Source organism: Triturus cristatus, chromosome 6 (assembly GCF_964204655.1).
Source record: "Triturus cristatus chromosome 6, aTriCri1.1, whole genome shotgun sequence".
Classification (NCBI taxonomy): Eukaryota; Metazoa; Chordata; class Amphibia; order Caudata; family Salamandridae; genus Triturus; species Triturus cristatus.
In genome coordinates, this window is record NC_140589.1 from 265406330 (window position 1) to 265433381 (window position 27052).

The 27052-nt window shown below is 51.9% G+C and overlaps 1 protein-coding gene across 2 annotated transcripts in view; it reads left to right on the top strand.

Annotated features, from left to right (window-relative positions):
• The window catches only part of PUM2 (pumilio RNA binding family member 2), an 886789-nt gene that overhangs the window by 594038 nt on the left and 265699 nt on the right, over positions 1–27052 (top strand). For both annotated transcript variants that reach the window (XM_085610624.1, XM_085610625.1), the window contains exon 17: positions 20821–20958. In XM_085610624.1, the coding sequence (XP_085466750.1) occupies positions 20821–20958 (138 nt within the window). The remainder of the gene's footprint in view (positions 1–20820; positions 20959–27052) is intronic.

Below are 27052 nucleotides of genomic sequence, written 5' to 3' on the forward strand. Positions count from 1 at the left end.
GTGGAGGGGGCGGGTGGTCACTCCCCCGCGGTGGAGCCTCCATTGTTGCCTGCGGCCTACCCGCCTTTCCCGGGGCTGTACGCGACTCTAGAAGAAATACAGGTCTTCCTTTCGGCCATGGGCCGTTTATCTGCCCCATCGGGACCCCTTGGGTGGCTCTGCCCCGTGCTGCCGTCTTTGGGCCTGGTTACGCCGGCAAGATGCCCTGAGGCGCTGTTGGTTCTGGCCTCGGCGCAGCCGCTGGCTCCGGCCTCGGCACCGCCGCTGCCTCCGGCCTCGGCGAAACCGTTGGCTCCGGCCTCGGCGCAACCGTTGGCTCTGGCCTCGACTGTATCGAGCCTGCCTTCTCCAATTCCTATTCTGAGGGGGGACATTTTTTCACCTTCCCCCGAGCCCCTCATCCTTCTCGGCCTCTCAAACGGCCAGGGACCGAACAGGGGTACTAGTAGGGGTCTGAGGACGTTCTCGCAGCTCGGTGGGAGGATGTACTAAACTAGGATGGCAACACCATGAGTCCCAGCAAGCTGGACTTATCTCCACACCCTAATGCACTGTTCCCTTCTTCCGGAGGTGGTTGGTTCATGCTGTGGTGTTGTGTAGGGGAGGCCCTAACCTCCAATTCCCTACAGGGCCTATCAGGGCTCTACTGACTGCAGTGTTTCAGTAGCGGCCTCCTCCACGGAGCCGCTACTACCCTTCAATAACGCACTTAAACCTAACACAGGGGCTCCTGTGGATACAAGGCAACCCCAGTTTCATCACACAACACCTAACGTCAGAGTGGCTAGTTGTCCAAGAATCTGCCTCTCCAAGTGCCATTTGACCTCTATTCACACTCTGTGTGGAACACGGTGGCGCAGGTGCTGCCTCAGTGTCTAGCGGAGGCTTGCAAGGTGCTCTCCCAAGCAATTGCTGAGGGCAATGATGCGGCAAGGTTCACCATCCACTGTGGTCTTGACTCCGCTCCTCCATAGGCAGGGCAATTTGCATACAGCAGCGCATCCGCGAACGGGGGACGCGCACCAATGGGTCCCGGGGCTAGCGGGCAGATCAGTCCTAAAGACCTTCCTAGTCTGCTGTTTCAGTCCAGTGTTTAAGGGCTACCACACGCCAGTGGGCGGCAGGATTCGCCATCACTTCCCCCACTGGCGCGCCATCACTTTCAACAGGTGGGTTCTGCAAATGGTTCGAAGGGGCTACTCCCTCTCCTTCGACACTACTCCTCCTGCCATGCCACCTCAGCACCACCACATGTTAGGAGATCACTTGACACTTCTCCAGCACGAGGTTGCGACCCTCTTGGCCAAGGGGGGCTATTGAGCACGTTCCAACGTCAGAAGTAGGTTATGGTTGTTACTCTCACTACTTCTTAATTCCAAAGGAGGACAACGGCCTACGTCCTATCATAAACCTCCGGAACGCCACTTGCTTCCTTCTGAAGGAGAAGTTCAAAATGCTCACACTTGCTCAGGTCTTGTCTGCTCTACACCCGCAGGACTGGGTTGTACAATTGGACTTGCAGGATGCTTATTTTCATTACCCCATCCTGCCGGCGTTACCTGCGGTTCATAGTAGGCCACGAGCACCTTCAGTTCAACGTGCTCCCTTTCGGCCTTACCAGCACCCCTCGGGTGTTCACGAAAATGATGGTGGTGGTAGCAGCTCATCTGCGCCGATCAGGGGTTTTAGTCTCCTCCTATCTCGATGACTGGCTGTTAAAGGCGGGCTCGCCCCAGGCAGCCGTCTCCAACCTCCAGAAAACGGCCGACCTCCTGCATTTGCTGGGGTTCTTCATCAACGTGCCGAAGTCGCATCTGATCCCCTCTCACAAGCTCCTCTTCATCGGAGCGGTTTGGGACACGGCGCAATTTCGGGATTATTCTCCCTTTCAGCCCTTGTCCTGGGTTTCGGTCAGGAAGACACTGAGGCTACTGGGTCTCATGGCCTCCTGCATCCTGCTGATCAATCATGCCACATCGCGTATGCGGGCTCTGCAGTAGAACCTGCAGTTCCACTGGACGCAGCATCATGGAAACCTGTCCGGCTACATCCAGATCTTGGACGTCACTGCACAAAACTTGCAGTGCTGGCTCACGGACCAGCATTGGGTCAGAGGCAGACCCTCTCCCTTCCCCAACTGGAGCAAAGAGTAGTGACCGATGCGTCCCTCCTGGGATAGGGGGGCCACATGGGAGAGGCAAATATCAGAGGCATCTGGTCTCCAGTGGAATCCAAGCTCCATGTCAATCTTTTGGAGCTCAGGGAGATCCTCCTTGGCCTGAAAGCATTCCTTCCCTCTGTCCAGTCGTGAGTAGTGCAAGTGTTCACAGACAACACCACCGCCATGTGGTACTGCAACAAGCAAGGCGGGGTGGGATCGTGGACCCTATGTCTGGAGACTTTGCGCCTCTGGAAGTGGCTGGAATGCCAGGGCATTTTCCTGGTGGTTAAACGCTTGGCAGGTTCTTTGAATGCCAGGGCGGATGAACTCAGCCATCGGTGCATAATGGATCACGAATGGCGTCTTCACTCTCAGGTGGCGCAAGGTCTCTTTCTACAGTGGGGAGACCCTTGGTTACATCTCTTCGCCACTGACGAGAACGCGCACTGTCATCGTTCTGCATGTTAGAGTTTCCAAGGCGGCCCTCGCTCAGAGCCGCTTTTCGTCGCAAGTGGAGTTGCGATCTGTTGTACGCCTTTCTGCATATACCACTTCTAACCAAAGTGCTGAAGAACATCAGACGTGACCAGGCCCAAGTCATTCTTGTGGCACCGAACTGGGCTTGAAGAGTTTGGTATCCCAAGCTACTCAGTATGAGCGTGGATCCCCCGATCCGGCTGCCTCTTCGGGAGGATCTTCTGTCGCAGCAGAAGGGGGCGGTCCTCCACCCGAACCTGGCCAGCCTCCACCTCCTTGCGTGGAGATTAGGCCGCAACAGTTGATTCCTTTTGATTTGCCTCCTGAGGTCTGTGATGCCATTCTGGGAGCCAGGCGTCCCTCCACTAAAACGGTATACGCCTGCCAGTGGAACAAATTTATGGCATGGTGCACAGCGAAAGCTGTAGATCCCTTTCTGCTCCTCTTTCTGAGGTCTCTTTGTTCCTTCTCACTTTGGCCCAGCAGGGCTCTGCTCTGGGCACTATTTAAGGCTACCTTTCTGCTCTTTCAGCCTTTCTCAGGCTGCCTGATCAGCCCTTTCTTTTCAAGTCCCCTGTGGTCAATAGATTTCTCAAAGGCATTACTCACCTTTTCCGACCTAATCCGTTTGTGGTGCTTCAGTGGGACTTGAACCTGGTTCTCACATACTTCATGTGCACTCCCTTTGAGCCTCTTCATAATTTTACAAACTGTCTTCCTGGTGGCTATCACCTCCGCTAGGGGTACTGCTGACGAAAGCTTTCCGGATCCAGTCTGACACCTGGGGATATTCTAAGGTAAGGAATCTTATCACTAACTAATGTCTCTTACAGATACACAAGCAAGTAACTTGTGCAATATGTTCTCAGTCACAGGGTGCCGGCGGTGTTCCTTGTGCCCTTGTCTTGGCTGCGTTCTATTCTGGTCCATTCCTGGTGTGAGGAAGTGCTTACGTCTTCTCTCATGGCTCGGGCCCGGTGTGATTTTTGTCTATAGGCAGTGGAATGTCCGCCAGCTACGTCACTGCTGTGCGTTGCCTTGTTTTCATCTGCACTTCCCTGGCAGGGACTCCGGACTCTTTGATAATTACCTCGTGGTTGAGGTCTCCGACTCTTACTCCAAAGGTTATGTTTTCCACTCCTGGTGTTTCACTGGTTATGGGTTCTCAGTCAACACAAAAGGCGATATTGCTTTCTTTTTCTGTCAGACTTATGTCTGTATTCCTCACTCTTTCCTTGTGAGTGTAGTGGTCAGTGTCCCTGCCTCTTTCACAGGAGGCCAGGGTTCCTTCCCCGTTGAGGGGATGCTGTTGCTTTTAAGGTGTCTTGACATTGTAGTGTCCTGCGCTGCTTCACACTGGTGCTGATGGTACCTCTTGTGGAGTCTCTTTATACCAGGGGCATGCGATATATATATATATATATATATATATATATATATATATATATATATATATATATATATATATATATATATATATATATATATATATATATATATATATATATATATATATATATATATATATATATATATATATATATATATATATATATATATATATATATATATATATATATATATATATATATATATATATATATATATATATATATATATATATATATATATATATATATATATATATATATATATATATATATATATATATATATATATATATATTTTCGAGGCATATGAGCTGCAGATTGTACACTTAGCATAGGTCGCCATCTGGTGTTGGGCCCGGATGTTTGCAGTTTGTTTTTCTTCTTGGACCGTCTTTGGAAGTCACGAGTTTGGTGACTCCTCCTTCGGTCCGTACTGCGCATGGGCTTCGGCTCCATCCTCAGATTGTTTTTTTCCGCCATCGGGCTCGGATGTGATACTTCGTGCTCCGGCTTCGAACTTCTACGGTTCCAGCCTCGACGGAAAATCCTCGATTCTTCGAGTTCCTTCATCATCTTCATCTCTCGAAGCGGCACTTTTTCCATCCCGTACATCGACACCGGCCTTCGGGCCCTCCGCGACTCCGGTCCCGGCCGATGGAAAGGACTCCGTTTAAAAAGTGCCCAGAATGTGGGTCTAAATTTCCCCACACCGACCTCCATCAGGTGTGTAACCTTTGCCTCTCTCCGGAACACGAGGCTCGAGACTGCCCCGCCTGCAAGTCTTTTCGATCCAAGAAAACGATCCGAGATCGAAGGGCTCGACGCACCATGGCGCACTCATCCTCGACAGTTCCACCGGACATCTTCGGAGACGACGCCGAAGCTTCGGGGCAGACACACACCGAACTGGGAGAAGACATCGTCAGCGCTTCCGAGGCCGACGACTCCGACCTGGAGGACGTAACACCAGGACAGCGGGCCGTGAGTACAATGCCCCCTCCCAGCCCCGCACCAAAAACCAAAGAGACTCCGGTTACTCCCTCGCCTGCCGGCCTGGGCAAAACCAAACCCAAAGCCTCGATCACCCCACCTTCGGGCCCGGTGTCGAAGCACTCAAAGTCTCACGGCAGCTCGGGATCGAGCCAGCCGACGCCCGGTGCCGATAAACACCACTCGGCACCGAAGCCTGCAAAATCCAGCTCAACTCCGAAACCACCGGTGCCGAAGCCTGGACACTCGGCGCCGACCAAACACAAACAGAAATCGGTCGGCACCGACGCTCCGGCGCCGAAACAGCATTCGACGCCGAAACACACGGAGACCTCCAAAAAGCAAGGCGTACACAGAACATCGAAACCTCCGGTTCCGAAATCGCCGGTGCCGACAGACGACTCGGCGCCATTGGCTCTGTTTACACCAGACCCTTTACAAAAGACTTTGTCCAGAGATCCAAACACTGGCCTTTTGACTGTGATTACTAAGAAGCGTCGCCTTGAGGCTCCGGCTCCTCCTCCTCCACCCAAAAAGAGGGACTCAGCTACTTCTCCCCTTAGAGTACCCTCCCCACGGCCACCCCCCCTCCCACCACCACCCCCTCCACCTTTACCTCACTACGATCCGGCCCCATCCCCAGATCCGGATGACGGGGACCCGGACAATGACCCAGGGGACGCCCCAATGGATCCCACTCCACCAGGGACCCCAGATCCATGGGAGGATTATAATAACCCTGATGTACCCAATGTACCTCAAGACGACCTATACCCATCAAGGCCGTCTCCTCCAGAGGACTCTTTAGGGTTTCACCATTTAGTGCAGAGAGCAGCACACTACCATGGGGTGGACATGCACACGGAACCAGTGGAAGAAGACTTCCTACTGGATACATTTGATTTACAAGATCGTTCCACCGCTATTTTACCCATGCTTAAGGGTGTCACCAAGCACGCTACAGAGGTATTCAAAGACCCTGTCAGAGCCAGAGTACTAAACCCTAGAATAGAGAAGAAGTACAAGGCGGCACCCACAGACCCTACATACATCAAGGGCCCTGCTCCTCTAGATTCCCTAGTTGTCTCCACAGCTAGAAAGCGGGCTAACTCCCAATCCTCAGGAGATGCCCCACCACCAGACAAGGAATCTAAACTTCTGGACGCGTCTGGTAAACGCACCGCCTACCAGGCTGCAAACATGTGGCGCATTGCAAATACACAAGCACTGCTTGCGCGATATGATAGAGCACACTATGATGAATTAGAGGCTCTTATGCAGCACCTTCCAGAGAAATACAAACGCCAAGCTCATGACCTGATACAGGAGGGCAAACTAATCACAAACACCTCCATTAAGTGTGCCCTCGATGCAGCAGACACTGCTTCTAGAGCCATAAACACCAGTGTCCTGCTTCGCCGCCATGCCTGGCTCAGGATATCAGGGTTCAAGCCTGAGGTCCAGACATCAATACTTAATCACACCTTTGACCAGCAAACACTCTTTGGCCCAAAGGTAGACGAAGCGCTCGAAAAAATGAAGAAAGATACAGACACAGCGAAGTCTATGGGAGCGCTCCAGACCCAAGCCTCTAAGCGTTCCTTTCGACGCTCGTCCTTTCGTGGCACAGGTAGAGGCTCCTCCACCGATAATGCCTCTACCTCCTACAAATCCCCTCCTCAAAATACCTTTTCAAAGGGCAACCAAAGAGGTGGTTACAGAGGCAACAACAATAAGGGCAGGGGCAAAACCAACAATACCCGTTCTGCCACCCCACCCGCACAATGACTCCCCTTCGCTCCCCCCAGACCATTCCACTCCGGTCGGGGGCAGACTACAAGATTTTATCCACGTATGGGAGTCCATAACATCGGACAAATGGGTGACCCAAATCATTCGGTCAGGGTACTGCCTCGAGCTAACATCTACCCCACCCAATATCCCACCAAGGCACCGTCCAATGTCCCAAGAGCATTCCACACTGCTCAAACAAGAGGTACTCTCGCTCCTCCAGAAACACGCCATAGAGCAGGTACCCGACAATCAACGAAATCTAGGGGTCTACTCCCTATATTTCTTAATCCCAAAGAAAGACGAGACCCTCAGACCCATTCTGGATCTCCGGCCTCTAAATGCCTACATACATTCAGACCACTTTCACATGGTCACCTTACAACAAGTCCTCCCACTCCTCTGCCAGGGAGACTTTCTCACAACACTGGATCTGAAAGACGCGTACTTTCACATTCCAATACACCCCTCTCACAGAAAATACCTCAGGTTCGTGGTGGACGGGCAACATTACCAATTCAAGGTTCTCCCCTTCGGGGTCACCACTGCACCACGGGTGTTTACCAAATGCCTAGCAGTAGTAGCAGCACACCTCAGACGTCAACATGTTCACGTCTTCCCTTACTTAGACGACTGGCTCATAAAAGCCGCGTCCTACCACCAATGCGTGCAACATACAAACAGCACCATCCAACTGCTTCATCAGCTAGGCTTCACGGTGAACTACCAAAAGTCCCACCTCATACCATCTCACACAAAGCAATATCTCGGGGCCACCATAGACACCTCAAAAGGTATTGCCTATCCAAACTCAGCCAGAATCACAAGCATTCTAGCCTTACGCAAAATATTCCTTCCTCAACACTCTCTACCAGCAAGAGTGTTTATGAAGCTCATAGGGATGATGGCGTCTTGCATCTTCATAGTGCCCCATGCAAGACTCCACATGCGTCCACTTCAGGAGTGCCTAGCACAACAGTGGAACCAGGCCCAGGGTCAGCTGACGGATCTGGTGTTGGTGGACGGCCGCACACATCACTCTCTGCAGTGGTGGAACACCACAAACCTTTCCAAGGGACGGCCGTTCCTGGACCCGGTTCCCCAAGTGACTCTAACAGCGGACGCATCGCTCTCCGGCTGGGGAGCGCACCTCTTACACCTCACAATGCAAGGTCTATGGACGCCACAGCAAAAAACGCTCCACATCAACCATCTGGAGCTTTTGGCGATCTTTCTAGCCCTAAAATCTTTCCAAAAGCAGATTTCAGGCAAAGCAGTCCTCATTCGCACAGACAACATGACTGCGATGTATTATATACAGAAACAGGGGGGGACACACTCTCCCCAGCTCTCCCGCTTAGCCCAGAGCATATGGAGATGGGCAATTCCCCAAAACATTTTTCTCCTGGCACAACATGTTCCAGGCGTACAAAACACCATAGCAGATCTGCTCAGCAGACAGACTCAACAACTACACGAATGGGAACTGCATCCACAAGTTCTTCACCCATTCTTCCGACAGTGGGGGCATCCTCAAATAGACCTCTTCGCCACCCACGAAAACAAAAAATGCCCAAGCTTCGCCGCCAGATACCCACACCCATTGTCCAAGGGCAATGCGATATGGATGAACTGGTCAGGCAGATTTGCATACGCCTTTCCACCTCTCCCACTAATTCCATTAGTGGTCAGGAAACTACAACAGCACTCCCTCACACTCATTCTGGTAGCTCCGACGTGGGCCAGACAGCCGTGGTACACCACGCTACTACAACTATCAGTGGTACCACATCAAAAACTGCACCTTTCCCCATGCCTCCTAACCCAGAACCATGGAGAAATCAGGCACCCGGACCCAGCTCAGCTCAACCTGGCGATCTGGCTCCTGAAATCTTAGAATTCGGGTACCTTAACCTTCCCCCTGATTGCATGAACATCATCATGGAAGCCAGACGTCCTACCACTAGAGCATGCTATGCCGCAAAGTGGAAAAGATTTGTAATGTACTGCCGTAACAATACAATCAACCCTCTAGATGCATCCATACAACACATCATATGCTATCTGCTCCATCTTCACAGGTGTAACCTGGCGTATTCATCCATACGCCTACACCTAGCAGCGATCGCTGCCTATCTACAAAACAGACAGCATTTGTCACTCTTCAGAGTGCCCGCTATTAAAGCCTTCATGGAAGGCCTCAAACGAGTAATTCCTCCCAGGGCACCACCCTCCCCTGTATGGAATCTAAATTTGGTCCTTACACGACTAATGGGTCCGCCCTTCGAACCAATGCACAAATGTGAGCTACAATTTCTCACCTGGAAAACAGCTTTCCTTGTAGCTATCACTTCCCTTAGAAGGGTTGGTGAAATACAAGCGTTCACCATACAGGAACCTTACATACAAATGCATCACAGCAAGGTCATACTTCGAACTAATCCGAAGTTCCTGCCCAAAGTCATTACCCCCTTCCACCTCAATCAATCAGTGGAATTACCTGTCTTCTTTTCGCAACCCCAATCTGTTGCGGAAAGGGCCTTACACACACTAGATGTGAAAAGAGCGTTGCTATATTACATACAAAGAACGCAACCCTTCAGGAAGACCAAACAGTTGTTCGTTTCCTTTTCTCCACCACATAAAGGCAACCCCATCTCAAAATCAGGGATAGCTAGGTGGATTGTAAAATGCATACAAATTTGCTATCAGAAGGCAAAGAGAACATTATCTGTTCCCCCTAAAGCCCACTCTACAAGAAAGTTAGGGGCTTCTATGGCTTTTCTAGGGAATATACCCTTAGATGACATATGCAAGGCAGCCACATGGTCTACACCGCACACATTCACAAAACACTACTGTGTAGATGTGCATTCCCAGCAGCAAGCTAGGGTGGGCCAGGCTGTACTAAAAACACTCTTTCAAACAGCTGCAACGGATACCGGTGGTCGCCGCTAAGGTTGGGTACTGCTATATAATCTATGCTAAGTGTACAATCTGCAGCTCATATGCCTCGAACGGAATATGCTACTTACCAGTATGCATCTGTTCTTGGCATGTAGAGCTGCAGAGTTGTACACGCCCACCCGCCTCCCCGGCTACCTGTATCCGTTCCAGTCCATCTTATTTAGATACAACACACATGGGTTTCTCACTGTTATTACTACGCTCCATCATTTCCCTGTTGGCGAAAAACAATCTGAGGATGGAGCCGAAGCCCATGCGCAGTACGGACCGAAGGAGGAGTCACCAAACTCGTGACTTCCAAAGACGGTCCAAGAAGAAAAACAAACTGCAAACATCCGGGCCCAACACCAGATGGCGACCTATGCTAAGTGTACAACTCTGCAGCTCTACATGCCAAGAACAGATGCATACTGGTAAGTAGCATATTCCATACACACACATGTCTTGAGCTTATCTACAGTCAGTGAGAGAGCACGCTTATTAGGTTTTCCCCTGCCCTAGTATTGGGGGTCTTTACCCCAAATCTTTCTCTCTCTTTCTCTCTCTCTCTCTCTCTCTCTCTCTCTGTCTCTCTCCCCCTCTACCCCCCCCCCCTCCCCTCCGGTGTCTTCCCAGTTTTTCCTTTGCCATTGGTACCTCTGGGTATGGTTGGCGGCTTGACTTCCTGATGCTGCCCCTGTCTTTCTTTGCCGCTGCAATTGTGCGGCTGATAATTCAATTCTTGGGATATTGCATAGGTGTGGTGTAGTTCTCGTGGTGCACACTGTCTCCTTGTGTGTATCCTATTATCCACGAACATGTATCTCCTGGTAGTCATGGTTCTGTATATCTTGGCATGGTGCTGTTGTTCCCTCACCTTTCTTTCTTTGCATCCACTGTGATGTATGCTTCGTTTGTATGCTCTGACCCTGTCATACTGCTGTCTTGTCCCTTCTCTGGGACTGTGTGTCTTGCGGATCCATGGGATCTGATGTTCAGTTGAACTTCTTTTTTTGCACAAGTTTATACACTTTCTTCCATTATGCACTGACCTTGTTGGTTCCGTGTCTTCCTTTTGTTCCTGCCAAGACGAGGGAGGTCTCGTCCGTCCTCAGATGGGTTGTTGTGCCTTTGCCTCCCCTTCTTATAGCTCCATAGGTCTGGTGTCAGCCACGCTGGCATTTGCTGTCCCCACCGTATTTCAGTAGATGTTATTGACAGCATAGTTCTCTTTGCAACTTGGTGGGATTTCAGTCTCAGACCCTCCTCGAATGGGTTATGGCTTTGGTGTCTATTCTAAGTTAAGGAATCGGCGGCAGATGTCTATCAGATGAACAAGTTACTTACCTTCAGTAACAATGTATCTGGTAGAGTCACAGTCTAGCCGCAGATTCCTTAACACCCACCGATCCTCCCTGTTCTGCGAGCACCTTTTCAGGTTGGGTTTTACCCACTTGCCTCCTTATAGGTGGCCTCTGTCTTCCTGTGGGGTGGTCTACATCTCCTCCCTACTGGTAAGAATGGCTTATTCTTGGATTGGGTGGTGGGTTCCTATATGCTTTCACGCCCCCACACCCTGGTTCTTCCAGTGTGAGGATTAATCCTGTTTTTCCCCCTCCCTTCCTCCCTCATCTATGTCCCTCATCTATGTTTTATCCATTACTTGGGAGCTCTTTGACTGTGCTGCAGTCAATTGATTGGGTCTATTTGCCTATGCTACGGTCAATAGGCCCTTTTTACGGTGTATGGTTGCACATTCTCTGTTGCAGAAATGTGGTCTCTTGCCATTGGTCATATTGTTCCAATCTTGTTGGCCCTTACAGTTACATTCTGTGGTTGCAGACTGCCTAGCGTTTACCATGACGTTAATTTCCAATGCCCTTTTACCTCATGGGAGGGCATGGTTCTCTGCTTCTGCGATTTTTGATCTTTTTTGACGCTGTTCCCACACTCTCACAGTTTTACAAGTGGCTCCGCGTTGTGGCGCGGAAACGTTTCACAGTAGAAAACTGACATCAGCGCGCCGGGAGGGACTTATATGGCTCTTTTGAAGTCATATCTGTGGACGACGTCAGCACGGATCCATGCAATGCCGTCTCCCGGCGCGCAGGGGTACTGCTTAAGATTTTTTCCAGATCCAGTCTGACGCCTGGGGATATTCTAAGTTAAGGAATCTGCCGCTAGACTGTGTCTCTACCAGATACATCGTTACCGAAGGTAAGTAACTCGTTCTTTTATACAAAACCAATTTGCCTGATGTTCAGTCTTTGAGTGTGGCAATCATTTACTGATTGAGTGTGTACAGCAAATGCTTTACACTACCCTGTGATAAAGCCTTACTGTTCGCCAACACTACCACAAATAGAGAGTAAGGTGCTATCTACTTTTACCTGTGCCTACCTAGGCTTCCACTGGACTCTGTGCATACTATACCTCACTATGGCATAGTATATACAGAGCCAGCTTCCTACATCTACCACCTCCAGTGCCAGTTGGAAAGAGTTCAGATGTGCCTGCTCAATCTCCAGGCTTGGTGGTGGAGGCCTCGGAGATTGGGGTGCAGAACCATTCCCCTGCATGGGAGAGAAGGTTCAGTCTGGATGGCAGCTTGGGCGAGTGACATGTGGAGAAGGGCTCGGGGTCTGCATACCACACCCTTCTTGGATGTCCAGGACAATGAGAATTAAGTGGGCCTAGTCATGGCAAATTGTATTAGGAACTGGAGGAATCACAGTATGAAGGGAAGAAATGCTTAATGCAGGTAAAATTTCAACCTCAAATGAAATGCGTCCACCAAGGCTTTTCTCAATGTATACTGGAGGGCACAGAACATCTGAAAGAAACACGTTAGTTAGATTCCTCACCTTAGAATATCCCCAGGCGTCAGACTGGATCCGGAAGATTTTTCGTCAGCAATACCCCTTGCGCGTCGCTAGGCGTCGTCTGCGGCTCCGCATCCGTCGTTGGCGTCGTGCGCCGTAATGACGTCGTCGGAGTACTTAGACGCCGCCCTCGCGCGCTGACGTCAGTTCTTCTTTTTTCCGCGCCAGTAAGCGCCGATCCGGGAAAGCTACCCCTTTTAGTCTTTTTTGACTAAATATTTTGATCCCTTTTGATCTTTGTCAATCGACTTCTGGTGCCGGTAGGATGCCTGGGTTCAAGGCTTGCGACGATTGCCACCAACTGATGTCGGTGACCGATCACCACCGCCGGTGCCTCTACTGTTTGGGCCTCGACCACGACGCGGACTCGTGCTCCGACTGCAAGGCCCTGATCTCGAAAGCTAGGCGGGAGCGGTCCCGTAAGCTTCTCGAGCTCCGACACTCGGCTCCGCTCCCTTCTCGATCCCGGTCCAGGAGGAGGTCCAAGGATCGGTCGCGGAGCCGCGACAGACGTGATCTGGCTCGAAGTCTTCGGGTGAGTCCAAGCGATCTAAGAAGTCCAAGAGGCGACACCGCTCTTCGGACTCCCTTCGCCGGTCGCACGACTCGGCTGAGGGTCAGGGTGGTTCCACCCCCGCGGCTCCGCAGGAGCTGCAGGCGCCGCGCACGTCCCCATACCCGCAGGTCCCTGGGACTGACGCGACGCCGGCGGAGATCGGTGCCTTCCTTTTGGCCATGAGGAAACTACCTCCGCCGTCGACGCCCGCCGGCGCGCCTTCGGGCCCCGCGGACTCGACTGGCGACCTTGCGCGCCGGCGGCTCCGGCGCCGTTGGAGGCTCTGGCCCGACGCCGCAGGTCCCCGAGGGGCCCTTGCCTGGGCCCCCGTCGACGCCGGTCGACCTCGTCACGCCTCCTCCGCCGGCGCCGACTCCGGTTCCACCCCCGACTCCGGTCGACGTTGTTCCCCGGTTCAGCCCCTGTCCGGACCCGACGCCGATGCGGCGCCCACCGACGCCGCATCCGACGCTGCTCGAGACTCACTATGTCTATCGTCCGGCTCCGATCATTCCACCTGTTTACCAGGAATCGGATGACGGGGGCGACTGGGAGGGGTCCGATGACCCTATGGCCGTTCAGGCTCAACTGTCTCAGGACTGGGCAGATGAACTGGGGGAGGCCAGTGGTCTGGATACCTCATCGGACACTGGATTCATCTCTCCTCCGACTGTGGCTTCGGAGGAGGGTGCTGCTTTTTCCGTGGTGCTGCGCAAGGCGGCCGCGGCCCTCTGGCTTGAGCTGCCTGCCGTGGCAACACCCCACCCCTGAGAGCCTGGTTATCCAGGCCTCTACCTACCAAACCTCCTTCCCGTCTGCTCCTCCGGACCGGGATTCCAAGAGACTGGAACAGTTTGGCAAGAAGCTGTTCTCCTCCCTCAGTTTAGGCCTGCGGTCTTTGAACACCGCCTGTCTCTTGGACCGTTTCTCCCACTCTCTGTGGGATACGGTGGAGGACGTGCTGCCCCTGTGCCCGGAGGAGGCCCGGACACGACTTTCCCAGGCTCTGGCCGATGGGAGGGATGCAGCGCGCCATGCAATCCGGTGTGGACTTGACACCACGGACTCGCTGGGTAGGGCGATTTCCACCACGGTGGCGCTTCGGCGTCACGCCTGGCTGCGGTCCACGTCCTTTTCGGGGGATGTCCAGAGCACTCTCATGGACATGCCCTTTGATGGCGCTTGCCTTTTTGGTGAGAAAGCGGACAGTGCGCTGGCTCGCTTTAAGGACTCCCGGGCTACGGCCACGTCCTTGGGCCTTTCGGCCCCACGGCCACAAGCTTCCGCTTTTCGCCCCTTTCGTGGCCAAGGAAGGGGCGCCTCCTCACGTCTGCAGAGCCACCGGCCGCAGACCCAACCTGCACGCGGTCGCGGATGTGGTTTCCGCCGAGGCGGTTCTGGAGGACGACGCGGTCAGTCCACATCCACCCCGGCAGCATCCGCCTCAAAGCCTTCCTAGTCCGAGCTTTCAGGCCCATTCATCGCCAGTGGGAGGCAGAGTTCGCCATCACCTGCTCCACTGGCGTACCATCACTTCGGACAGGTGGGTGCTGCAAATCGTTCGAAGGGGCTACTCCCTCCCCTTCGAGACAAACCCCTCCAGCCATGCCACCGCAGCACCACCGTATCTCGGAGGATCATTTGAATCTGCTGTGAGGGGAAGTTTCGGCCCTCTTGGCCAAAGAGGCCGTCAAGCGCGTTCCGAGCCCAGAAGTAGGTCGTGGTTGTTATTCCCACTACTTTCTGGTTCCCAAGAAGGGCAAAGGGGGCCTACGCCCTATCTTGGACCTCAGGAACTTTGGCTCAGGTTCTAGCTACCCTGGAGACTGGATGGTAGCGTTGGACTTGCAGGACGCATATTTCCACATCCCCGTCCTGCCGGCGTTACCTGCGGTTCACGGTGGCCCAGGAGCACTCTCAGTTCACCGTGCTCCCCTTCGGCCTCACCAGTGCCCCTCGGGTGTTTACGAAAGTGATGGCGGTGGTCGCAGCTCATCTGCGCAGATCAGGGGTTCCAGTCTTCCCCTATCTCGATGACTGGCTGTTGAAGGCGGGCTCGCCCCAGGCAGTCGTCTCCCACCTCCAGACTACGGCGGATCTCCTGCATTTGCTGGGGTTTTCCATCAACGTGCCGAAGTCACACCTGAGTCCCTCTCAGAAGCTCCTCTTCATCGGAGCGGTTCTCGATTCGGCGCAGTTCCGGGTCTATCCGCCGGAACAGCGGGTCCGGGATATTCAGGCCCTGATTCCCATCTTTCGGTCAGGCTAGTGTTGCGGCTTCTGGGGCTGATGGCCTCCTGCATCCTACTAGTGCATCACGCCAGGCGGCGCATGCGGGCTCTGCAGTGGGACCTGAAGTTTCAGTGGGCCCAGCATCACGGCAACCTGTCCGACCATGTCTTGATCTCGGAGGGCACTGCACAGCAGTTGCAGTGGTGGCTCACGGACCGCGATTGGGTCACGGGCAAGAGCCTCTCCCTTCCCCAACCGGAGCATGTCGTAGTGACGGATGCGTCCCTCCTGGGATGGGGTGGCCATATGGGAGAGGCGGAGATCAGAGGCCTCTGGTCTCCGGCGGAGTCTCGCCTCCACATCAACCTGTTGGAGTTGAGAGCGATCCGACTTGCACTGAAAGCCTTCCTTCCCTCTGTCAGGAGAAGTGTCGTGCAGGTGTTCACGGACAACACCACCGCCATGTGGTATTGCAACAAACAGGGCGGGGTGGGGTCGTGGACCCTTTGTCAGGAGGCTCTGCGCCTCTGGACGTGGCTGGAACACCAGGGCGTCACCCTAGTGGTTCAACATCTGGCGGGCTCTCTGAACGCCAGAGCAGACGAACTCAGCCGCCGGTGTATGATGGATCACGAATGGCGTCTGAACTCCGAAGTGGCGCAAAGTCTCTTTCAGCAGTGGGGAGAGCCTTGGTTAGATCTATTCGCCACAGACGAGAACGCGCAATGTCAGCAGTTCTGCGCGTTGGAATTTCCAAGGCGGCACTCGCTCGGCGACGCTTTTCGTCACGAGTGGAGTTGCGGTCTGTTGTACGCCTTTCCGCCTATACCACTTCTGCCCAGAGTGCTGAAGAAGATCAGGCACGACCGGGCCCAAGTCATCTTGGTGGCTCCGGATTGGGCACGAAGGTACTGGTATCCCGAGCTACTCAGTATGTTGACCGATCCTCCGATACGTCTGCCCCTTCGGGAGGATCTTCTGTCGCAGCAGCAGGGGATGGTCCTACACCCGAGTCTGTCCAGCCTCCACCTCCATGCGTGGAGATTGAGCGGCGGCAGTTGATGCCATTTGACTTGCCTCCTGAAGTCTGTGATATCATTCTGGCAGCCAGGCGTCCCTCCACAAAGACGGTATACGCCTGCCGGTGGAACAAATTTGTGGCATGGTGCACAGCAAAGGCTGTGGATCCCCTTTCCGCCCCTCTTTCTGAGGTTCTCCTCTTTCTTCTTTCTTTGGCCCGGCAGGGTTCTGCCCTGGGCACCTTGAAAGGTTATCTTGCTGCCCTCTCTGCCTTCTTACGGCTTCCTGATCAGCCTTCTCTTTTCAAGTCCCCTGTGGTTCAACGCTTTCTTAAAGGCATTACTCATACGTTCCCTCCTGTTCCTTTCGTAATGCCTCAGTGGGACTTGAATCTTGTTCTCACATTTCTGATGTGCGCTCCCTTTGAGCCTCTTCACAATTGTCCTCTTCGTCTTCTGACGCTTAACACTGCTTTCCTGGTAGCCATCACCTCGGCTAGACGGGTGAGTGAGCTCCAGGCTCTATCGTCCAAGCCTCCTTTTCTATCTGTTCATCCGGACAAGGTTGTCCTTCGGCCTCGTCCTTCTTTTCTACCGAAAGTGGTGACTCCCTTTCATCTTGGGCAGTCTGTCACCTTGCCCACATTCTTTCCGCCTCCGCATCCTTCCAAAGAGGAAGAGATGCTCCACCGTCTGGACCCAAAACGTGCGCTCTCCTTTTATTTGGACCGCACAAAACAGGTTCCGGGTGGACGACCAACTTTTCGTTGGATACGTGGGTGCTAAGAAGGGAAAAGCTGTGCACAAACGGACCATCTCCCGGTGGGTCGTTTTGTGCATCAAAATCTGTTACTCCTTGGCGAAAAAGAACCCTCCTGTTGGGCTGCGCGCCCATTCTACTCGGGGTACAGCGGCTACTACTGCTTTGGGACGGGGAGTCCCTTAGCAGGATATCTGTCAGGCGGCTACGTGGGCTTCGCTACACACGTTTGCCCGGCATTATTGCCTAGACAGCCAAGTCCGGAGGGATGGCTTCTTTGGCCGTTCTGTCCTCCAGGACTTTCTGGTGTGATCTTGGTTCGCAGACCCACCACCGGGGTTGGTATTGCTTGGGTATCTATTCTAAGGTGAGGAATCTAACTAACGTGTTTCTTTCAGATGAACAAGTTACTTACCTTCGGTAACGATGTATCTGTAAGAAACATTAGTTAGTTAGATTCCTCACCGACCCACCCATCCTCCCCGTTCTGCGAACTGACATCTAGGGTTAAGGTTGTCCTTTTCAGGCCCCTAGATTTTTTTGGCACCAGTGTCGGTCTCTTGCATGGCTCTGCGTTCCTGGCGCGGAAAGCTATGTACAAGAACTGACGTCAGCGCGCGAGGGCGGCGTCTAAGTACTCCGACGACGTCATTACGGCGCACGACGCCAACGACGGACGCGGAGCCGCAGACGACGCCTAGCGACGCGCAAGGGGTATTGCTGACGAAAAATCTTCCGGATCCAGTCTGACGCCTGGGGATATTCTAAGGTGAGGAATCTAACTAACTAATGTTTCTTACTGATACATCGTTACCGAAGGTAAGTAACTTGTTCTACAGGATTTGATCATTTTCTAAGTCTCCCTGAGGAGTGCCCCACTGGGTGAAGATGTCCGGGACTACTTCCAGTAGAAGATGCCACTCACAAGAAAAAAGATAACGCGGGCTCCGGCTGTTGGCTCTGACATTCAGAGACCCCACTAGGATTTTGACAGGGAGCCATTTTCCTTGACAGTGTGCTCCAGACCACAGTCTCAAACCCAGTCAAAGGAGGGAGACCCTAGGCTTTTAGGCAATGGATGGGTAGTGAGAAATGCGAAGCTTCCCTTGGCATGGCAGTCGCATCCTGCTACAGGTCTGTTGACTGCTGGAGCAGAGGTTGGGTTCCCTACGGCCACTAGGACTGGACCCAGTAGGGCATCATTAAAGGGCAGTGAGGGGTCTGCAGTAGGATTTGCTAGCGAGAGGACTTCAGTGAGGGTGTTGGTTTCAACTTCTGCTTTTGAGAGTTGAAGCTCTAGGTCCTCAGCTGCCTTCTTTTAGCACTGAGTGTAAGAATTGCAGCTCTTGCATGAGTTGGCCCAGCTAGGAGTTCCATTTCCATCTCTGGAGAGGTATCTATATCACTTGCGGAAGATAGGCCCACAAACTCTTGCCCCAGTTCATTGCCATCATCACCACCCAAGGCATGTAAAGTCAAAGGGTGTGAATCGGATCCGATTAGGTTTTTGTTCCTATTTCTATAAGCTTCTTCCTCCAGCAACCTTTGTACTTCCCTGTGTGACTTGTTCTGAGGCGCAATATCAGGGATCGGCACGTGAGGCAGAGGTTGTGGTGGCTTCTGTGGCAGCAAAGCCCACCATGTAGCAGGTGGATGTGTTGTGGTAAACCTGTGAATCAGATAAAAGGAAGGACAAGCTGGTATAGGTCCAAATGGGATGGGGCCAAACGGTGTCGGAGCCAGCGGCAGCATACACAGTTGAAAGTTGTACGACGTCATTGGACCTAAAGGTGTGCCGGATGGCACTGATGCTTTGGCGAAGATTGAATACATGACATTAAGAAATGCTGCCGGGTCAGAACCTAGCGTCAAAGTCGATGGCAGCATAACTTAGATCGAAGGATCCGTGAAGTTCAAAGATGATTCATGTGGAGGACGAAGTGCCTACAAGACCGGGTCCATTGGAGCCACTGAACAGGGCCACTTAGAATGGGGTTAACTGGCCCTATTACAGTCTGCTCCGGCTCCAAGGACGACGATTCTGTGTGAGCTGGGGGACATTGAGTTGAATTACCTTTGAATTGCTTCATATATTTTTTTGTACTTTCTATTCTTACCGTAATGACGGTGACTTGGAGCAATGTTAGCTGTGATTCTAGTCTCTGGCCAAGGCCATGAACAGCTTGACTTCACGCTTCTCTATGGCCTTCAGATGCAATCCCCCGGGAGGTGTCACACCACCGAGGGTTGTGGTCTTAACTGAGGCACCAGGAGCAGGTGGACGGGTATCAGTTATGGGTGTCTGTCCCTCACAATCCCTACAGGGCTTCAATCCTGATCTCTTGGGAGGAGACCTAGTACTGCAATTTCTGTGAGAAGACTCACAACTCTTGAGAGAGTGAACTCTAGATCTTTGTTGAAGGCGTGGAAAAAAGAGAATGGATGTTGTTGTACTGAGATGGGCACTATGTGGCTTTTGAAGTTTCCAGATCTTGTGTAACACCTAAGAATTAGTCTACCAGTGAGGAATCGCCAGGAAAATTACCGCAGGTAAGTAACTTTTACTTCTAGCCTTTGTTTACGCTTCTAAATTAATCTGTAGCTACACACACAGGTGTCACGGTTCTGCCAGCTCAGCCAGACTTACATGGAAACTATAATGTCACATATTAACACCAAGAAAAGCATGCTTGCACTTGCTCCCCAGCATTCTCTTATAAACTTTTCAGATCATCTTTCATTTAGTGCAATCTTGAGAGTGGATGTGCCTTAGCTGCAAAGCTGCTTTCGGTTGTACCTGTTCGCTTAAAAACAATGTATTGGTCAAATGTAAGAAAAGAAGTTGGCATGCTGTTATTTTTATGGGGTGGAAGATAAACTGCGCTCCGCCGGCGTAGTTCGTAAAGTTTCGCCCATTCCGCACTGAGTTTCTGAAAAACTCAGCTGCGTGGCTAAGTTTTTTCTCGCGCACGGCTCGCCAACACTGGTAAGTTGGCGAGCATGAGCAAAAACTGCAAGGGCTAGACCACTTCCCTGCGAGATTTCTCAATGCGGCCAGTTGCGGCAGGTGGCCACCTCTGGCGTTGGGAAAGCTGCTGTTCGAGTAGAAAATCTACTCGAGCTGCAGAAAGAAGCAGTGCCCGCTGGCACTCTTCATGGTGCAGTTTGTGTTGATTTTACAGCAGGGAACAAGCTCCTGACACTTAATTCAGTGTTCGAAGCATGATGTACCACAACTCTGCCGCTTACGGTACTCTGTGAAATCTCGCAGGTATTAAGTGTAAGTCCACGGAGTAAAACTGCACGAGTTCCGCCACCCTTAATTATTTTCCATATTTTTGTGATAGTTTAAGTTGCTGCTAATCCTTCTCAAAGACTGTGGAACTTTATGGCATACGTCATGTTGTTGAGAGTTTTTACACACAATATTCTGTTCCTTGTTTTAATGTATTAGATTCAATTAGTAGGTGGCAGAAACCAAGGTTTCATAGATTAATTTGCATTTGGTAACATTTTGCACATCAGATGTTTTGTATAGGGAATTGTTTTCCGTATTCCTTCTTTATCCTCATTTGAACATTTTGATTAATTACATTTGTTTTTCTTTTTTCATAGAGCGAAATGGTGAAAGAGCTCGACGGACATGTTCTCAAGTGTGTGAAAGATCAAAACGGGAACCATGTTGTTCAAAAATGCATTGAATGTGTCCAGCCACAGGCACTTCAGTTCATCATTGATGCTTTCCAAGGACAGGTACTGTCAATACTAAATAAACCTCTATGCTTTAGTACAGCATATGATGTTTTTATATTCTCTTTACACTGTACATAAACGGCATTTGGGCATTATCTGTATTATGATCTGCTAATAATCACATGTTTTTTTACAAAGTGATTCCTACCACTGTGTTTTTCTTACCTTGGTAAAACTATAATGCTATCAATATTACTCCACACAGTAGTGCTCCTTGTATTTTCTTCGGAAGAATGAAAGTATGAGTGTTGTCTGGTGCGATTGAATATTTGAGCTTTGTCTTAAGGTCTATAATGCCCAAAACTATTTGTTCACATACTGTTTTTCTGATAGTGACTCACAGCTGCAGATTCCTCACCTTTTGAATATTCCCCGGGCATCGGACTGGATCCAGAAACTTTTTACAGTACCTCTTCAGCCAGTAGGTAGCGTTGTGCGACTGTGCACTGATGCCATTTGTAGGAAAGTGGGTTTCTGTTGCAGTAACCCCTCCCCCAATGTTTGCCAGACTACTGCTGCACTTTTATTTGATGTGCCCTGGGTCCCTGTCAATCAGGTTCCCATGGCCCGTGTTCTTTCCCCAAAACTAACCCAATTGGCATCTCTGGCCACAGGTCAGCCCCTGGTAAATGGTACCACAGGTACCCAGGGCACTGTGACCAGGGAAGACCTCTAAGGGCTGCAGCACTTATTGTCCCGCCCATAGAGGCCCTGTACCTTTATACACACACTGCCTTTGCAGGCTGCGTGTTTTGGCGCAGAACAAAGGGAAGAGTCGACATGGCACACATCCCTATGTGCCATGCCTACAACCCACTGCCCTGGCATAGATCAGTCACCCCTGTAGCTGGGTGCCCTATGCCAGTGGTGAGGGTACAGGTGTATGAGCCTTGTGCCCCTACAGTGTCTACGTCCATTCTTAGACATTGTAAGTGCAGTGCTTCCATTAAGCGTATATGTTACTGGGAGCTTGTCATTACGAACTCCACAGCACCATACTGGCTACATTGAAGACTGAGAAGTTTGGTATCAAACTTCTCAGCACATTAAACCCACACTGATGCCAGTGTGGAATTTAATGTAAAATGCATGACAGAAGGCATCTTAGAGATGCCCCCTGAAACTCTACCAACTCCCAGTGACCTGACTGAGTGGCTGCCTAGGCTGCCACCACCAGACATGTTTCTGGACCCCTGGGTCGAGACCTTAATGTCTCTCGGGGGCCTGAAACAATGCACATCCTGGGACGAGGTGCCAAGCCTTTTACCCCAGGATGAGCAGGGTTTACAAAGGAAAAGCTTCAAAGGCATGCTGTCTTTGTGAGCCTCTCCAGGCCATTTGCTGCTTTCAGCAGCTGGTCCCCACTGGTTCTGCCCCCCACTTTGGGCAGGAGACCCGTCGAGAAAAACAAAGTGAGTAAGAGAGGTGTGCCCCCCTCTGCCAACTCAACCCCTAGGGTGGGGGAGGCGAGGTACAACCTTGAGTCCCCGCCATCTTGAGGATGGGGGTACCCAGCCAACCAGGGACTGGCTCCTGTCCCCCTCCCATTGGTGAGTGGCAGAATAGGGGGTGTATCCACCCCAGGGAAGGGATCTATTGGTCCCTGCCCTTAACCTACCTGTAATGCCCCTAAATGTAGTATTTAGGGGCACCCTGAACCTTCTAACCTCAGATCCAGCAACCACAAGAAAAAGAAGAGAAGAAGGAGGACGAGAAGCCGTGCACAGCTAACAGTAGGGCGGCGCCCACTGACTTGGCCACAGCCCTACAGGCCTGTCTCCCCTCAAACCTGCTCCTGCAACAACCCGGCGTGTCCAGCGGACAGCAACCTCAAAAACCCCGAAGGACCTGCCTGCCTTCACTTTCCAAGCTGTTTTTCCCGTGAACACCGGACATGTTTGAACTGCAGCTTCTGGTGCCAGCCAGGAACCGCGAATCCCGCACACTCTGCACCCCCGAATCCGTCCCGAGCTTGAGTGAGCAAATACCACGAGGAGGTCTCCCCGGCGAGCCTGACCCAAGATCCGGCGAACCCTGACCTGCCTCAAACCTCCTGACGACGCCTGCAGCCTCAATCCAGAGGACCCCCCCCCCCCCCCCGACCAGAGCGGTAAGAAAATCCGACGTCCCAAGGCACCCCTGCACCCTTCGCCCCACGGCCTTGTGTGCCCAACCCAGCGGTGCCTAACCAACCCTCTACATCCCTACTTACCCCTCGAAGTGATGGTCACTCCTGGAAGATCCTAGTCTCCGAGCCTGCAGTGTTTCTTTGTCCCGGAGAATCTCCATTGAAATCAACAGGGCACCCAACCTCAAAACAGCACCCTGCACCTGACCGCCCTAGTGCCGCTGAGGGTGCCCCTTTGGTGCTAACTTGGTCCCCAACTTGCCCTGAGCTTAACCCTAGGAGCTTTGCTCCCACAACCCCGTGGCCTGCTTGCCAGCAGCCACCAACTGGAGCCCCCTTATCCTCCGTAGGATAACATTGGGCCTCAACACTCTGCACCTGGCCGCCCGAGTGCCGCTGAGTGTGCAACAACAGTGCATCACTGACTCTGGTAGACCCCTGAGTCTAACCCCAGGACTCTAACTCCAAAGACCTATTACCTACCTGGACACCGATAACCTCTTTTTCCTTATAGAATAACATTGACACTTTTTCTCCCAAAACGTTTCTAAGTGTCGACTTTTGAAAACTACAAATATTCCTGAATAACCAAAACGCATTTTTTCAACTGTTTTCAGGAAATGTCCCAGTGCTGAATTTAGGTATCCAGCGAGTAAGAAAAAGTATTGTTACATAACTTACCTGCTAAGTGAATTTTCTCCCATAGGATAACATTGGTGATTCTATGTGAAAAAGTTTCCAAGTGTCAACTTTTGAAATGCAATAATATTCTTTAAAAATCGTACCTCTAACTAAGACGCATTTACTCACCTGTTTTCAGGAAATGTCCCAGGGCTGAATCTAGGATCCAGCCCTGTGTTAGTAAAAGTAATCTGAAAAGTAATTAACTGCATTTTACTTAAAAAGCCCATTCATTCGAATGTACTACCTGCAATGTGTTGCAAGCTGCTTACTTAAATTGTAACCAAAACCAGTACAAGTTACACTGCAATTTTGAACTGTGTTCATACAAGTAGTTTACTACTGAAAAGTATGTTTATGCTTACCTGTACCAGGCTTGCTTGGTTCTATAAATAAAACAAGAATATATTTTTTATACCAAAACAATTGGCCTAGAGTTCAGTACTTAAGTGTGTGAATTCATTTGCTGACTGAGTGGGTACATCAAATGCTTAACACTGTCCTCTGATAATGCCTTACTGCTCGACCAAGCAACCACTTTAGAGAGTAAGGTTCTATCTAACTTTAACCTCTGCCAAACCTCTGGAGGCCTTTGGACTCTATACACACTGTACCTCACTTTGGTGCAGTATTTATAGAGCCAGTTTCTTACAGTGCAGAACAAAGCGAAGAGTCGACATGGCACTCATCCCTGTGTGCCATGCCCACAAACCACTGCCCTGGCATACATCAGTCATGGGTGCCATATGCCAGTGGTGAGGGTACAGGTGCATGAGCCCTGTACCCTTACAGTGCCCGAGTCCATTCCTGGGCACTGTTAGTGCATTGCTGCCATTAAGCGTATATGGTGCTGGGAGTTTGTCATTACGAACTCCAAAGCACCATGATGGCTACACTGAAGACTGGTAAGTTTGGTATCAACCTTCTCAGCATGTTAAACCCGCACTAATGCCAGTGTAGGATTCAATGAAAAATTCACAACAGAGGGCATCTTAGAAATTCCCCCCTGAAATTCGACCAACTTCTAGTGACCTGACTGAGTGGCTGCTTAGACTGCCACCACCAGACATGTTTCTGGAACCCTGGTTCGAGAGCCAGCTGCTCTCGAGAGCCTGAAACCATGCTCATCCTGGGACGAGGTGCCAAGCCTCCTATCCCAGGATGGGCAGGGTTCACGAAGGAGAAGCTTCAAAGGCATGTCGCCTTTAGTGAGCCTCTCCAGACCATTTGCTGCTTTCGGCAACTGGTCCCCACTGGTTCTACCCCCCACTTTGGGCGGGAGAACCGGCGGGAAAAACATGTGAGGAATAGAGGAATGCCCACCTCTGCCAACTCCACCCCTCAGGTGGGGGAGGCGAGGTGAAGCACAACCTAGAGTCCCCGCCATCTTGAGGAGGGGCGTCCCAGCCAACCAGGTACAGGCTCCTGCCCCCGTCCACTGGAGAGTGGCAAAATAGGGGGTGTACCCACCCCAGGGAAGGGACCCATTGGTCCCTGCCCTTTACCTACCTGTAACGCCCCTAAATTTAGTATTTAGGGGGCACCCTGAACCTTGCTTCATAAGATCAAGAAAAGAAGATAAGGCCTGAAGAGCCGTGCTGAGCTAACAAGAGGACTACGCCCACTGACTTGGCCACAGCCCTACAGGTCTGTCTCCCCTCGAACCTGCTCTTGCGAAATCCCGGTGTGTCCTGCAGCCAGCAACCTCAAAAACCCCGTATGACCTGCCTGCCTTCACTACAAAACGTGAATGTTCGAGGCATGTGGGCTGCTGAATTCATATCTGTGCATAGATCGCCGCCTAGTGTTGGGTCCGTATGTTTGCACGTTGTTGTCCTGGAAGAGTCTTCGAAGTATCCTGAGATAGGTGACTCCTCCCCTGGACCACAGTGCGCATGGGTATCCTCTCCATCCCCAGATTGTTTTTTTCCGCCATTGGGTTCGGATGTGCTTATCTTAGCTCAAGTTAGGAAAAATTTCGTTTAAGGCCAAAAAGCCTTTAGCTTTCGTCGATACTGTTCCCGCTCGGTGTCGACAGCTTTCTTACTTAGTTTAGAAACTTCTTCCAGTTTTTCGGATCAGTTTCATCCAACCATCGACATTACATCGACGATGGAATCGAGGACCCCATTCAAGCGGTGTCCTTTATGCCACGCCAAATATACACACATCGACGTCCACCCGGTGTGCAACAAATGCCTCTCGCCGGATCACGACGAATCGACATGTATGGCCTGTGCCCGATTCCTTTCCAAGAAGTCTCTCCGGAATCGACGGGCAGCGAGATTAGAAGCGCAGCAATCGGCACCGGCCCCGGCCAACATCTTCAGCACCGAGGACGAAGATGTTGAAAGCGTGGAAGAAATAAACTCCAGCCCCGCTTCCGAACACGATTCCCAATCGGAAGACGCCGATGAAGCGCTTTTTCACAGGGAAGAAGCCGACGACGAGGTAGGGGACTACGATGACGCCTTTGGGGCCGAAGAAGATAGCTCTGGTGAAGAGCAGGGCCTACCCGTCGGAAACTGAGGCTATCAAAGGGCATCATTCTACGGCTCCGGTCAAGGGATCGCCTCCGGGCCTTACCCGAGATCAATCCAAAAGTTCCTCGGCCCCGCCTTCAGGCCCGGCCTCGAACATCCAGCAAGAGCCATTAATACCGAAGAAGACTGGTTTCCCTTCAACGAAACCGAAACCAATCGTCGCACCGGTTCCTCAGAAACTGAAAGTGAAACTGGCAGTGGTCGGCTCGAAGCCCTCGAAGACCTCCACTCCTTCGACGCCAGCACAGTCAATCGGCTCCGAACGCACTAAACGGGATTTCGGCGCCGAACTCGCTGCAGCGGATGTCGGAACCGACCCAAAAAAGAGGGCCGTCGGTCCCACAAAAGCGCCTCGGCCCCCGGCACCGAAGCAGTCGGCCCCGACTACCAAAGTTAAGATGGCCGCTACATCGGAGTCCACTTCCAAGGCAGCGACACGGGTCAGGTCATAGACTCCGTCGACCGCTACTACCTCTCCTCGACTCGATGAGCCTGTGGCTCCGAAGCAGTCAACGCCTACCTCTACGGAACCACTCGGCACCAAAGAACCTTCGGCGTTCTCGGTGCGACAAGTTGCAGCGTCATTGCAACGCATCAAAGAACGGGCAGCCCTCCAGTCCACGTCGGGCCCCGACCCGAAAAAGGCTCCAAAGGCACCTCCGTCACCAGCCAACATCACTTTTGGTTTGCCGCCGTCCACGGCACCGAAGATGTTCGAGATCCGAACACGTGTCCGCCAGAC